This window comes from Rattus rattus, chromosome 12 (genome assembly GCF_011064425.1).
Source record: "Rattus rattus isolate New Zealand chromosome 12, Rrattus_CSIRO_v1, whole genome shotgun sequence".
Lineage (NCBI taxonomy): Eukaryota > Metazoa > Chordata > Mammalia > Rodentia > Muridae > Rattus > Rattus rattus.
This window is the reverse complement of record NC_046165.1, coordinates 48,062,643-48,075,753: the sequence shown is the minus strand read 5'-3', so window position 1 is coordinate 48,075,753 and position 13,111 is coordinate 48,062,643. Positions and strand designations below refer to the sequence as shown.

Genomic DNA, 13,111 nt, shown 5'->3' with positions numbered 1-13,111 from the left:
CTCTTAATCGCTAAGTCATCTCTCCAGTCCACTCTCTTCCCCCTCTTCAAGATGCAGTTATAGATTAACATATTGTAAGCAACTACAAATCAATTTATACTCAAGTAGATATTTGAACAATTCACCCTGGCTTTCTCTTGTATGGGCTCCTCAGGATTTGCCTTTGACTCCTCTAATTCAACATCTTCCAGCTGGGAAATCTCACTGCTATCCATGTGCTGATATCTTGTGGATATGTCTGAAAGCCATCTGTCACCTCCAAGCCAGCTCTACTTTCCGAACTTCAAGACCCTTATTTTCAACAATTAATGTGGCATCACCATGAAACCTACAAAGCCCCACCCCACCCCCAAAAGCTTCTCCACAGTACCCCATATCTTGTACTAAAGGATTAATTTACATCTGCACGAAGTGATAAACCATTGTGTTGGGTCTCCACCCCTTGCTTTTGGGTGAAGTAGTTGTTCACTGACAGTCCCTTTTCTCAGGCTGCTTACATTTAAGAGTCAGAGTACACAGTAAAGAGCAGCAGTCGCCTTAGCTGGGATGCAGAGGCAGAAGGATCCTCTGTTTGCGGTGGGTCTGGGGTACTTGAAGGGATGGGATTTCAGAGCAGCAGACAAGAGGCTATTTTTGAAAGTAATTTGTTATACTTTAATGTGGAGTGATCAAAGAAAGCAACTGCTCATTGTAGGAAAGGTTGGATGGCTTTCTGAGATTCTCACATTTAATCCTCGGGTTGGCATTCAGGCACACGCTCATGCGTGTAACATTTTCCCATTAGGAGCCCTATTTGGAGGGGGTGGGGCAAGAACAGAAAACCTGTCGGAACAAGTTCCATTTGAGTGAAATTAAGAACGAAGCATTTCTTTCCAGAAGAGACACCCGTGTGTACCTGAAAGTCTGGTTTGGGTTCAGATGTCGCTGCCGTCTGTCTGTCCTGGATATACCCACCAACTACTTCTGGCCCCGGGATAACTGTAGAGGCCGGAGTGGAAAGCTTGGAGAAGAGAGAGGCCAGTAGAGCTTACCTTTAGGGAGCCAGGAAATGGATAAATAGATGACATGAGTTGAGAGTACAGTTTAATATTGACGTGATACATACTCAGGAAGAGGCAATCTCGACTGAGGAGGAACCGTCTCCATCTGCTGAGCCTGAGATCGTGTGCCTATGGACATGTGTGTAGAGGTCTTGTTTAATGATTGGTGTTGGAGAGCCAATCTCACTGTGTGGTAGCATCGCTGGGCAGGTGGGCCTAGGCTGTTTCAGAAAGGTAGCTGAGCAAGCCAGGGGAAGCAAGCCCATGAGCTACACAGTCCTCTACAGTCTGCTTTGCTTCCTGCCATGAGTTCCTGCCGTGAGTTCCTACCACGACTTCCTTCAATGATGGACTGTAACCTGTAAGCCGAAGAAACCCTTCCCCACTCCAAGTTGGTTTGGGTTAATATTTGAAGCCAACTAAATTAGTAAGATAATAAGATGAAACTGAACAACAGGGGTTCCGCTTTAGGTAAGTGGCAGGGGAGGGACTTCCTGTCTGAGCAAGCTTTGACAGGCATTTCAGCAAGTCGCATGAGCAAGGTGGAGAGGGAGGAGCCCTCCAGGTGCGGCAACCGGAAGATATCTCGCTCTGCACTAGCTGCTAACCGGAAACGTATCATTTCCTCCAGAAACAGCTGTGAGCAGCATCTGAGACTCTCACATGCATCAAAACCAGACACATCTCTATCACAGGACATCTGTTGCTGATTTCTGCAAATGCCACATGATGGTAGTGACTGGGGCGGCTGTTTGTCCTGTTACTTAACTTACTGAAGAAGTTGGAGTGCTACCATAACACATACGCTTTCCAATATTCTCACAACGCCATCTCATTAGAACTGTATCATTTGTAATGATGTGCATTTCTACTTTAAATCTAAAACCGTCTTTTGGAGAGGCTGGGAGATGATTCATCTGGTAAAGCACTACCTGTGCTAGTATGAGGATCAACAGAAGGATCAGGAGCTTGGATCCCTAGCGCACCCATAAATGACAGGTGGGTGTGGCCAGCCTGTAAGAGACAGATCTGTGGAGCAAGCTGGCTACAAAGACTAGCCAAGTCGGAAAGCTCTGGGTTCAGAGAGAAACTGCGCACACATGCGCCTCACCCACACATATGCCAACACACGTACACACACTCACACCACGCGCACATCCACATGCAAATTAATCTTTGGAGAGAAGATACATGAATTTTACCAGCTACCAGAAGGGCCTACAATACAGAATAGGTTATGACTAATCTGTGAAAAGGAAGTAAGAAATTGAGAAGGAAATAGCAGATCAGCGGTTGGGCCTGAGGGTGGAAATGTGCCGACAACACACAGGTAGAGCTGAGGTTGGCTGTCGTGGGGGTTGAGAGTCGCTGAGTGCTTTGGCAATGGAGGTAACAGACTGTATCAGGTGGCTGGCTATAGTGCGGAGAAAAGATTTTATAGCTACATATGGTATTCTGAGACCCTAGTCCAGCCTAGTTGGAAAATGGTAGGAATTTGAGCCTGGCTGGTAAGTGTCTGTCAAGAACTGCCATGGTGGTGAAGTCCTTTTGATGTTAAAATTGCAGAGTGAGGATGGGTATGAGAGAAAAAGAACATTCTAGAAAGATGTTCAGGATGACACAAGTGGGTGAGCTGTAGATTCACTTACAAAGAGGAGAATAAGAGGAGGGAGACAGAAATGGCTGTGGGACCGAGAGTGCTTCTTAGAATATATTAAATTTGCAGAGCCTCCTTGCCATCCACAGGGCTACCGAATGCACAGCTGGATGTGTGGCCAGAGCTAGGGAAGGAATCGAGGCTGGAGAAGGAAGTGGGGATGTTAGATGTAATTGACGTGTGAAGTCATGGGCTGGAACATCTCCATTCCCCCACCTCTGAAGGGCCAACACCTGGAAGGAGGGAGGAGCTGGCAGAGCTGGCTAAAAGGTGACCGCCAGTGAGGTGGGAAGATTGTACGGATGTTTAATGAAATACTGAGAGAGTAAATTCCAATGAGTTATAACCTAATCCAGAACATTTTGGTTACATCAACCATAACAGAGGGAAGTATGCCCGGCTTCTGGCACACATCTGACCCCATGGTTTAGATGTGGATAGGGTTCTAGATTTAAGCCCTGATGTTTGTGTCTTAATATACTTTTCTCAGCCTTTGTGCTCTCGGTGAAGTTGTTTACTATTATAACATCATTTTCTAAAAGTTTTCCTGCCTAAGCCGGACAGTGGTGGTGCACGCCTTTAAACCCAACACTCAGTAGGCAGAGGTAGGCAGAGCTCTGTGTGTTCAGGGTCTATACAAAGAAATCCTGTCTTGAAAACAAAACAACAAAACCCAGCAAGGACAAAAGTTGTTCTGCCTAAAACTGAAATGCATATGTTGCCTTCTTCCCAAGAAGACTGTGAAAGACCTGGGACGTCCACAAGAGAAAATGGATTACAAGGTGCTTGCTAGTAATGGGGTTAAATGTGAGGGGAGGAGGCAGGCGAGGTGGCATTTGCCTGTAACTCAATACCTGGCAGGCTGAGGCAGCATGAGTGGGTGTTTGGCAAGCCTGGGCTACATAGCAAGACTTGTGTCTCAAACAATAAGAAGAGAGTTCAGGGGGCACTTGACCCAAGTTCAATCAGTCTCTTGGATTCTGACATCATCTAAGACTCTATAGGGCCTATCCTAGACCAAAATGTGGAATAAAAATGCACCCTCAGCTACTTACGCACTTTTAGAATCACTGTGTCAGGCCCCCAAATAGATCTCTTGAGCCTGACTTCTCCAGGGTCTCCCATGCTGTCTCCCACATACTGTTTCCATTTCCCATTTCCTGGGCACTGTATCTTAGGGATGCCTGCTACTGACTCCCCCTTTCTAACTCCCTCACCAGCAGGCACAAAACCCATTGCTGTTATTAAAAACAACCTGGGCTTTAATATGGGCATGGAAGCTTTCTGTCTGTTTCTCACCCTTGCTATTGTCTAGCTCAGCGTGCACCTCTGTCCCTGCCCCTTCTTTGTGAATGGCTTATACAGGGACCTGCTCTCTCCCAGCCATGCTAAACTTTCCCAAATCATAAAAGAAAAAGAGTTTATTACACAGACTTAAAGACCTGTGTTCTGAGTCCACGATACTTCAAATGTAAATGTCTGTCTGAGTTGCCTAAATGTAGAGAGGGCCCAGAGAGACAGCTTCGTGGGTAAAGCATTGAGGATACAGGTTGACACTTCAGTACCCATATAAAATCAGAACATGGTGGTGTACACTTACACTCAACACTGTAGAGGCAGAGACTGGGGATCTTTGAGGATCACTGGCTAGTCAGTCTAGGCTAATCTACAACCTCACGTCCACGAGAGACCTTGTCCCAAAATAACCAAGGAGGATAGCTCTCAAGAATGATGCTTAAGCTTGCACTTTAGTTTACACACACACACACACACACACACACACACACACACACACACACACACGAAAAATGGAATCTCACTTTCTATTTTGAAAACATGGTTGGCATGAATTCTGAAGTTCTTCCTCTCATGCAACAACTTGATCTTCTCCAGCTGGGATAAGTCATAAAATAGAATTAGAAAAAAAATAGTTTGTGTATGTATTGGGTGGTGGTGCTGTGTGTGTGTTGCATGTGAGTATGTAAGTGCACACGTATACCCTTACGTGAACATGCGAAAGCTTGAGAAAGACGTAAGATCTATCCTTCCATCGCTCTCTCCCTTAGTCTCCTGAGACAGAATATTTCACTAAACCAAAAGCTCACCAGTGATCTTCCCTCAATGCTGCGGTTACTGGTGCACACAGCCACACCCAGCTTTCCTTGTTTCTAATGTGAATGGTGGGGATTAAACTTACTATGCTTGCCAGCAAGCCCTCTTGCTCACAGCCGTCCTCTCGGCCTGTGTCACTATTTTGACTGACATCACACTTGTACACGCACGGGTATGCGATGTTTGATTCTTGTCTGCAACGTGGGTTGTTCAAACGAAGCTTCTCTGCACCACTTTCACTCACCCGCCATGTCTTTTATGGCGAGGACCTCAACATTCTCTCTGTTACTTGGAATACGGAGTGCATTCTTGTTGATTCCTCCCATCTGTGACTTTATAGGCCGATCAAAAACGCCATCTCGGGGTTGGGGATTTAGCTCAGTGGTAGAGCGCTTGCCTAGGGAAGCGCAAGGCCCTGGGTTGGTCCCCAGCTCCGAAAAAAAAAGAACCAAAAAAAAAAAAAAAAAAAAAAACGCCATCTCTTCCTTCCCTTCCCACCCTCTACTACTCTGGACACTGGTGATCATTGTCCAGCCTATACTTCCATAAACCCAACTCTGTTAGTCTCTACGTGTAGCTGAGATCATGTAAAGTGAAATAAACAGTGCCTGCTCCCAGTTTCTGGTGTGTTTTACTCCACATAATGTCTTCCAGATTCACCCAGGTCGTTGTAAATGGTAGACTTCTTGCCTTTTAAAGCTGAATAGTATTCTGCTGTGTAGACACATCACATTTTCATTGGCCATTTATTGATTGGTTGATGGATGCTGTGATGGGTCTGTATCTCGGCCAAGAACGCCTCCACTCTTTATAAGAGATTTACCAACCCTGCAAAGTATTACTGGGTATTGCTTGAGTGGTTGACTTCCCTTCCAGGTCACACAGTTGACCTTCACCTTAGTGTACTGTAGAACTTCATTTTCCCTTCTCCCAGTGGGTTTGTTTCAATATTTAAAGTACAGAAATATTGGGCACACCCAAAGGAAGTATTAATTGGAATAGCGGAAACTTTTAGTAGCTCACAGGTCACCTTCTCAATTTCTACCTCATCCTGTTTCCTCGTTCTATGAGAATGGGTCAAAGGGAGGGGATTCCAGCATAGAGCACAGACCAATCCAGAGCAGAGTACTGGGCTTCAGTGTGTCTGTCAATTTGACTCTAAATCCAGCCTCCTAGGGAGAGGGACCCACCACAGAGAAAATACTTCCTTCAGATTGGCCTATAGGCAAGTCTGTGGGATCATCCTCTTGATTAATGACTGATGTAGGAGGGCCCGGTTCACCATTCGTGTTATCACCAGTAGGCGGGTGGACCTAGGTCCAATAAGACAGCAGGCTGAACAAGCCAGGGGCACATTCCTCTGTGGTCTCTGCTTCAATTCCTCCCTTGAGTTTCTGCCTTGATTTTACTCGATGACAATGACAAGCTGTAACCTCCAAGATGACATAAACCCTCCCCTCCCCAAGTTTGCTTTTGGTCAGAGTGTTTAAGAAGGCAAATTAGGATGGGCCTATAGAGTATAGTTCAATTCAGAGGGGATCAACTTGGGGAATAGGGCTGGGGGAGAAAGCAGATAATTGGCTCTATGATACCTCCCTCTCCTTAGTTGGCCCAGGATTGTCTGCAGTCCCCCATAAACAGGCGGGAAGAGCTAAGATGATAGGAAGTCCTAGACTTCATTCTAGTTCCTAGAAGGTGGAGAGAACTCTCTGGGCATCTAGTATTCCAGCCCCAGTGCCTGCAGAGCCACGTCGGTAACATCAACAAGGCTTTGCCTATGCCACCATTGTCTTTCTGCATCTCCAAAATCATTCAGGCAATGTACAGGCCCACAGTGACCAAGGGACCTTTAAAAGCTGAGCTCTTGATGTCATTGACAACAGGCCAGAGGAAGACGTCTTCTGAAAGACAATGGGGACAAAAATACCATTCACCCATCACCCTTAAAAGTCTGGGAAGGGAATAGTGAGGGAGTCTGGAGAACACGGGTAGTTTCCCTGGGGAGAAAAAAAGAGGATATATTATCTGGCTAGCTGGGGCTTATGGAAAAAGAGTCCAAAAACCAGACAAAATGTCCCTGAAAAATAAGATGTATCACCAAGGTATTCAGTTCTCTGAGATGTCTACAGTTTAATTAAACAACAAGGGTGATCTTCTAGCTCCTGAGGAGTTCCTTTAATTAAACTTTCCATCTCTCCTCTTTGTTCTGCAGGCCCACTCCAGACCGCTGTCTTTGATGCAGTGATCATTCAGCCACCCATGATGGTTTGGAAGAGTTCTCGCTGCTGTGTTGGCAGAATCTTAAAGGTGGCTCGGTGACTCTTGGTTGTCACCAATGCCAATCCAGTCAGGAAGCTCTTAGGGCTGCAGTGAATCTCGGATGTGATTTTATTGACTCTTTGTGGGCTGAACGCAAAATATCTGCTCCTGGTGAGACTCAGATGGCGGGGAAGTTCCTGACTCTTCCAGCTCTGAAATAGCGTCACTGTGTTCTCTTAATAGAGAATTGTTTAGTCTTTGAGTTAAAAAGCTCATGACATTGTATGTCTTGACGTATTAGGCTTACTGGTTTAATTCATGAAAAGCCAAAGTTATCAATCACTCTGGGTAAAGTTAAAAAACTTCCAGTGGCAAAGTTGCCCATGTCTGACATACACTTAATCCTCAATTTGGTGAAACCCCCAAACTAGGGTTAAAAGGACACTTAGCTATACGGACTATTGGTGCTACAAGCCACTCCTGTTCTAATTGAGAGAGGCATCTACACAATGAAGAACTAACTGGGTAGATCTGTCAGGAGACTAACCAGCTAGTCAATGAGGAAGTTCAGAAGGCTACCTATGGATGAACTGGTGACTGCTTCATTCGTACGACACAGCTGTACTAACTTGAAGTGGTGTGACCATTTTCTGCACTGTGGAAAGATACGGCATAGTCTCGTATGCTCCTGTTGAACTGTCTGCACAGATACACATTTTTTTTCTTTTTTTTTCGGAGCTAGGGACTGAACCCAGGGCTACCACTGAGCTAAATCCCCAACCCGCAGATACACATTTTCCAAATGCCGCCATATACACTAGCATAGAAAGCTAGGGCAGTGTGTATTTCAGATTGGAAAGAAAAGGTGTCCATGTAGTTCAGATTTTGAAAATCCAAGATCAATCTTGGTGGCCCAGTCTTAAAGACACTATCCCATCTTCCCCCCAAGTTTTTTTTTAATGGGACAATATTTTACAATAGGGAAAGTAATATCTGACTGCTGCTCACCGGACTTCTAACATTTGCAGTACAGGAGGGCTGGCAGGACTCTTTGCTTCATTGTACCCATCCATGTGCTGGGCTTCGGTAAATTTAATTTCTTTTAGAGCAAATGCTAAATAAGCCTGAAGTAATTGCATCCTAACATGTGTGAAGAAACAGGAAACATTAAGTTGGAATAAAGAAGCCTTCCAAAGCTCAACTCTTGTCTCTTTGAACATAACCATGTGATGCTGCTATCTTTCCCCTTCTCCACTGGAAAACAGAATGGTTCTGGTACCTTTCTTTTGCTATCTTTGAAGATTTGTGTCTAATAAGTCATAAGTGATTTGAGGCCCATTTTTCTCCTCCATCCAGTGGGAAAGCGACATCTGCTCTAAAGCAAATATTGCTACAAGACTGTGGCTATCAGGAGTATTTGCATCAGACTCAACACCAGCGGTTTGAATATGGAGCTGGTTGGTGATTTGTTCAGATTAATCAGGACAAGCAATATAGCAATGAGGATGACAGATTCATTCTAATGACAAACCAACAACACCAAAGGAAAAGCAAGATCTCATTCTAACACTAAACAAAGAACTAAAATATTAAAGGAAAGCAATTATTCTTTTTTTTTAAGCCTTCGCTTTTTTATTCTTGTGCACAAAGCCTAGCATGATCGGTTTCACTGGGTAGACAGCCAGTCTAGAAGGTAGACAGAAATCATTCAGGTCGCTTAGTCCAACTTAATGAAGCCCATGTCCTTCGCGTACTGACAGAAGCACTGTCGGCAGATGTTCAGTCCATATTTACGGATCAGACCATGGCGGTTAGAGCAGACGTGGCCAGAGTGAGAACCCTGGCCAAACATCCATGGGTGACTCCAGTAGAGCTGCTGATGACCCATCTTGCCTTCAGACACCCAAGGAGGAAAAAAGGAGTGATTATTTAGTCCTGTAACCCACTCTGTAAATCGAACCCTGAGCTTCACTTTTATGGCAACATTGGAAAGCTTTGGGAATAGACATTCTAGCTGGTGATGTGGAAGGAACGAACTTAACTGGCTTCACTAGGCAGGTGCCCACCACACTGGGTTACTCAGCAACATTTGTAGCTAGTAGATCTGACCACATCGCCTCCTACAGGACACAGATGCCCCAGATAAATTCCAGGGTTGAATACAGCACATGAGAAAATTCCTTCTGAATGTTTAGAACAAGACGCCATATAAGAAAATTTTATAAGTCCCATGTCAACAGGACACACTACAGTGACTTGAGACTCATTTATACATGGAAATTGCTATGGTAGTTACAATAAGTTAATACGATCAGTTCAGAGATATTTTGCCACTGAATCTGTATGAGATGAGACTGGTAGACAGACAGCAGAAACCCAAGTTTAAGCAAAAAAGATTCCGAAATAGATGGAAATGTATTAGTCTTTCTTTCCTTCAATCTGTCACTCCAGCTATGTGTCCATCTTCCTGAGTTGGCCTCATACTTGTGACTAACTTTAAGAGATGGGAAAGAAGGCATGTTGGTCAGTGTCTCCAGAGGAATAGCCAACTGACCATGTGTATGTATGTCTCTGCTCTCTACATTTATTGTCTAAGCTAGAGTCACCGGAGAAGAGAGAACTGCAGTTGAGAAAATGACTCCTTAAGATCAGGTTGTAGGCAAGCCTGTAGGGTATTTTCCTAATTAGCAATTTTTAGGGTAGGGTCCAGCTCATTCTGAGTGGTGCCATCCCTGGGTTGTATAAGAAAGTAGGCTGAGTGAGTCATGGGAAGTAAGATGGGAAGAAGCACTTTACCAGGGTCTCTGCATTGGTGCCTGTCTCCAGATTCCTGCCCTGTTTGAGTTCCTGTCCTGACTTCCTTCAATGATTAACAGTGATGTGAAATCATAAGTCAAATAAGTCCTTTCCTCCCCAAGTTGCTTTGGTCATGGCGTCCCAACAAAGTAATATGAACCCTAATTAGTAATACTGTGTCTTTGTATACATACATTTACATAATATATTTTAAGAAATTGCCTCCTGGTATTGTACAGGCTATTAGATCTGAATTATGAATGGTGGGTCACTGTACTGGAAATCCAGGAGAAAGCACTTAAAGTCAAACACTCACTAGGCTGAGAATTCCCTCTCACTTGAGGAATGTAAGTCTTCCTTTATACAGACCTTCACCTGATTGAGTGAGCCCTCCATTCTATATTGGAAAGTAATCTGCCTTACTGAATCCCAACTGCTTAACTGTTAATCTCATTAAAATACCAAGAGTAATGTTTGCTCATGTATCTGGGCACCATCGTCCAGGTAACCTGGCACATAAAATTAACCATCACGGGCAGATGACTTCCGACCATCCCAAGCCAAATGAGTACCTCATACAGAGACGTAAAGCTTTTGTTCAAGTATCCACATTCCAATCCTGTTACCTTGTTGTTGTCCCCTGACAACCATTGGCCCACTGTTGTACTTGCTAGCTACTGATAAACCTCATGGAGGGATGAAGAGGCTCTTGCACATGCTCTGCTGTGTTATCCCCTGAACATCTGATTACCTGTGGAAATTTCCCATGTATACAAAGTTCACATTATAGGGAAAGGTATATGGGATGGAGTAAGGTATCTGTGGTAGGGAACCTATCCTTACCACATGGGGGGAAATGGGTCTCAGGTATGTATTCCAGGACCCATCCTTTGCTTACAAGATGAATTTGTATCAATAGGCATAACCCTGATGATAGAGCTGTCCCAGTTTGCCTCTTGTTGCTGTTTGTCTTAAATTACTGTTTTATTGTTCTGAGAAAACACCAAGACTAAGGCAACTTATAAAATAAATTGCTTAAGTAGAGAGTCCATGAAAATGGAGCAACAGCATGGTGGCAGCTGAGCTGAGAGCTCACATTTTGATCCAAAATCAGGAGGTCAAGCAGGCACATCAAGAATGGCACACGTCTTTTGAAACCTCAAAGATGCCACCAGGGACACACCTCCTCCAACAAAGCCACACCCCCTAGTCCTTCCCAAACAGTTCCACCAACTCATATTCAAGCATATTAGCCTATGGAGGCAATTCTCATTCAAATCACCACACTGTGACAATTACTATGACCAAAACCAACTTGGGGCAGGGATGGAGGGCAGAGGAAGTATTTCTTTCATCTTATGTTTCTAGGTCATCCTCCATCACTAAGAGAAGTCAGGGCAAGAACTCAAGGCAAGAACTGAAGCAGAAGCTATAGATGAACACTGTTTACTGGCTTGCTCAGGTAGCTTTCTTATACAACTCAGAATGGCCCACCAAGTGATGGTGCTGTCTACAATGGGCCGGACCCTCCTATTAATTAACAATCTAGAAGATGTCCCACAGATTTGCTCTTAGGACAGTCTGACTTGAAAATTCTTCAGTTGAGGGTCTCTCTTTCTGGAGAACATTAGGTTGTGTCGAGTTGCCAATGAACACTAGCCGGGATAAGTACTGTGCCCAAATTAGGTACAAATTGTTTGGCATCTTCTTCAGTTGAATTATAAGACTCCCTAGATTTCAGTATGCATAATGGTGATCGGAGGAGGTATAATTATTTTTCCCTCATTATTAGCTATAAATAGTTACATTTGGAGACTAATTTTAGATTGATCTCTACTTAGATAAATATCGATGATCTTATTTTCAGCTATTTATATTGGATGTATGAGATATGCTTACATCTGAACTAACTATAAGACCAAATACAAACTATAGTGCTCTCTCATGGGAATAACTTGAGATGTAAATAGCACAGTCACCCTCGCTTCATCTCTGTACTGTTTTGTGAGTTAGTCTTCCTTCTCCATGCTGTGATCCATTTTTGTGAATCATCTTATTCATTCACTTTTTGAATATGTATAACTCATCAGGCCCTGGAAGATGAGAGGGATATGTGCATGAGTGGAAAGGCCAGGAGAACTCCAGCCTCACTTGGGCCCCTCTCACTCCCTTAGCCTGGCAACCTTACTTCTTACTTCTTTCATATCTGACCTTCTTTTTTCATCCTGTAATGTTTATTTATAGTTTAAAACCAGTAAAATCCCTTTCTGGAAGACGATAGATCATAAATGAGCTAACAGCTCTTATTTTGTGGTGAGTTCAGCTGTTTTAGTCAATGCATTTTGTTATCTTAATAAATACACCATTTAGGGCTGAAGAGATGGCTCAGTGGTTGAGAGCACTGACTGCTCTTCCAGAGGTCCTGAGTTCAATTCCCAGCAACCACATGGTGGCTCACAACCATCTGTAATGGGATCTGATGCCCTCTTCCGGTGTGTCTGAAGACAGAGACAGTGTACTCATATACATGAAATAAATAAATGTGTCTTTAAATAAACACACCACTAAATAATTTCTTTGGGCAAGGTTAAAGGTAGACAAACAAATTCAATAAAACCTACCTAACTAGTCAGTCTAGATGCTAAGTCCCAGAGTGGGAAGAACCAGATGGGCAGTCCTGTTAAAAAGTTGTCCCTCACGTTTAAAATTTAAATGCTGGACACTGCTTTCATTTTATGATGATTGCTTTCGTTATGTTTAACAAAACCATTGAACTAATTACATCTTACTATTTGAGAGAAGGCCAAGTTTCTTCGCACTCCACGTCCTCCTTTTTTTCCAGTTTCATTCACTATTTTATTAGAACATTTAACTTCACATAATGAGATCTAATGATAGATGAAAACCGTTAAATCTCTTATGGTCTTTAAAAATATTTTTAATGGGCATTTTCTTTTAAGACAGTGATTGTAAACTTTTATTATTGAACTATTTTTATTATAATGTTCTATAGACACGTAAAGCCATAAAATAAGATAGAAACTCATGCTTACACTTATTGCAATCTTCTAAATGAAATAGAAATAAAGCTATAAAACTGAAATATTCAAACTGACTATTTTAGTGTGATAAGGTAGAATAATTTCATTGAAGCTAAATTTCAAAAGCTGTCTAATGTCTGGCTTTCTCGTTCCTTTTATTCTGACTTAGTTGTGTTAATATGACTTCAATATCATGAATACCTATT

General features: G+C 43.3%; 1 protein-coding gene across 1 annotated transcript; it reads right to left on the bottom strand.

Annotated features, from left to right (window-relative positions):
- Window positions 1-8,785: 8,785 nt before the first annotated feature.
- On the bottom strand, window positions 8,786-8,956 carry LOC116914026 (40S ribosomal protein S29-like). Its single transcript, XM_032918290.1, has one exon. The coding sequence runs from the start codon at window positions 8,954-8,956 to the stop codon at window positions 8,786-8,788; it is 171 nt and encodes a 56-aa protein (XP_032774181.1).
- Between the last annotated feature and the right edge of the window lie 4,155 nt (window positions 8,957-13,111).

Excerpts from the sequence above, each read along its gene's own strand:
- LOC116914026 (XM_032918290.1), bottom strand. The coding sequence starts at position 8,956 with ATGGGTCATCAGCAGCTCTACTGGAGTCACCCATGGATGTTTGGCCAG.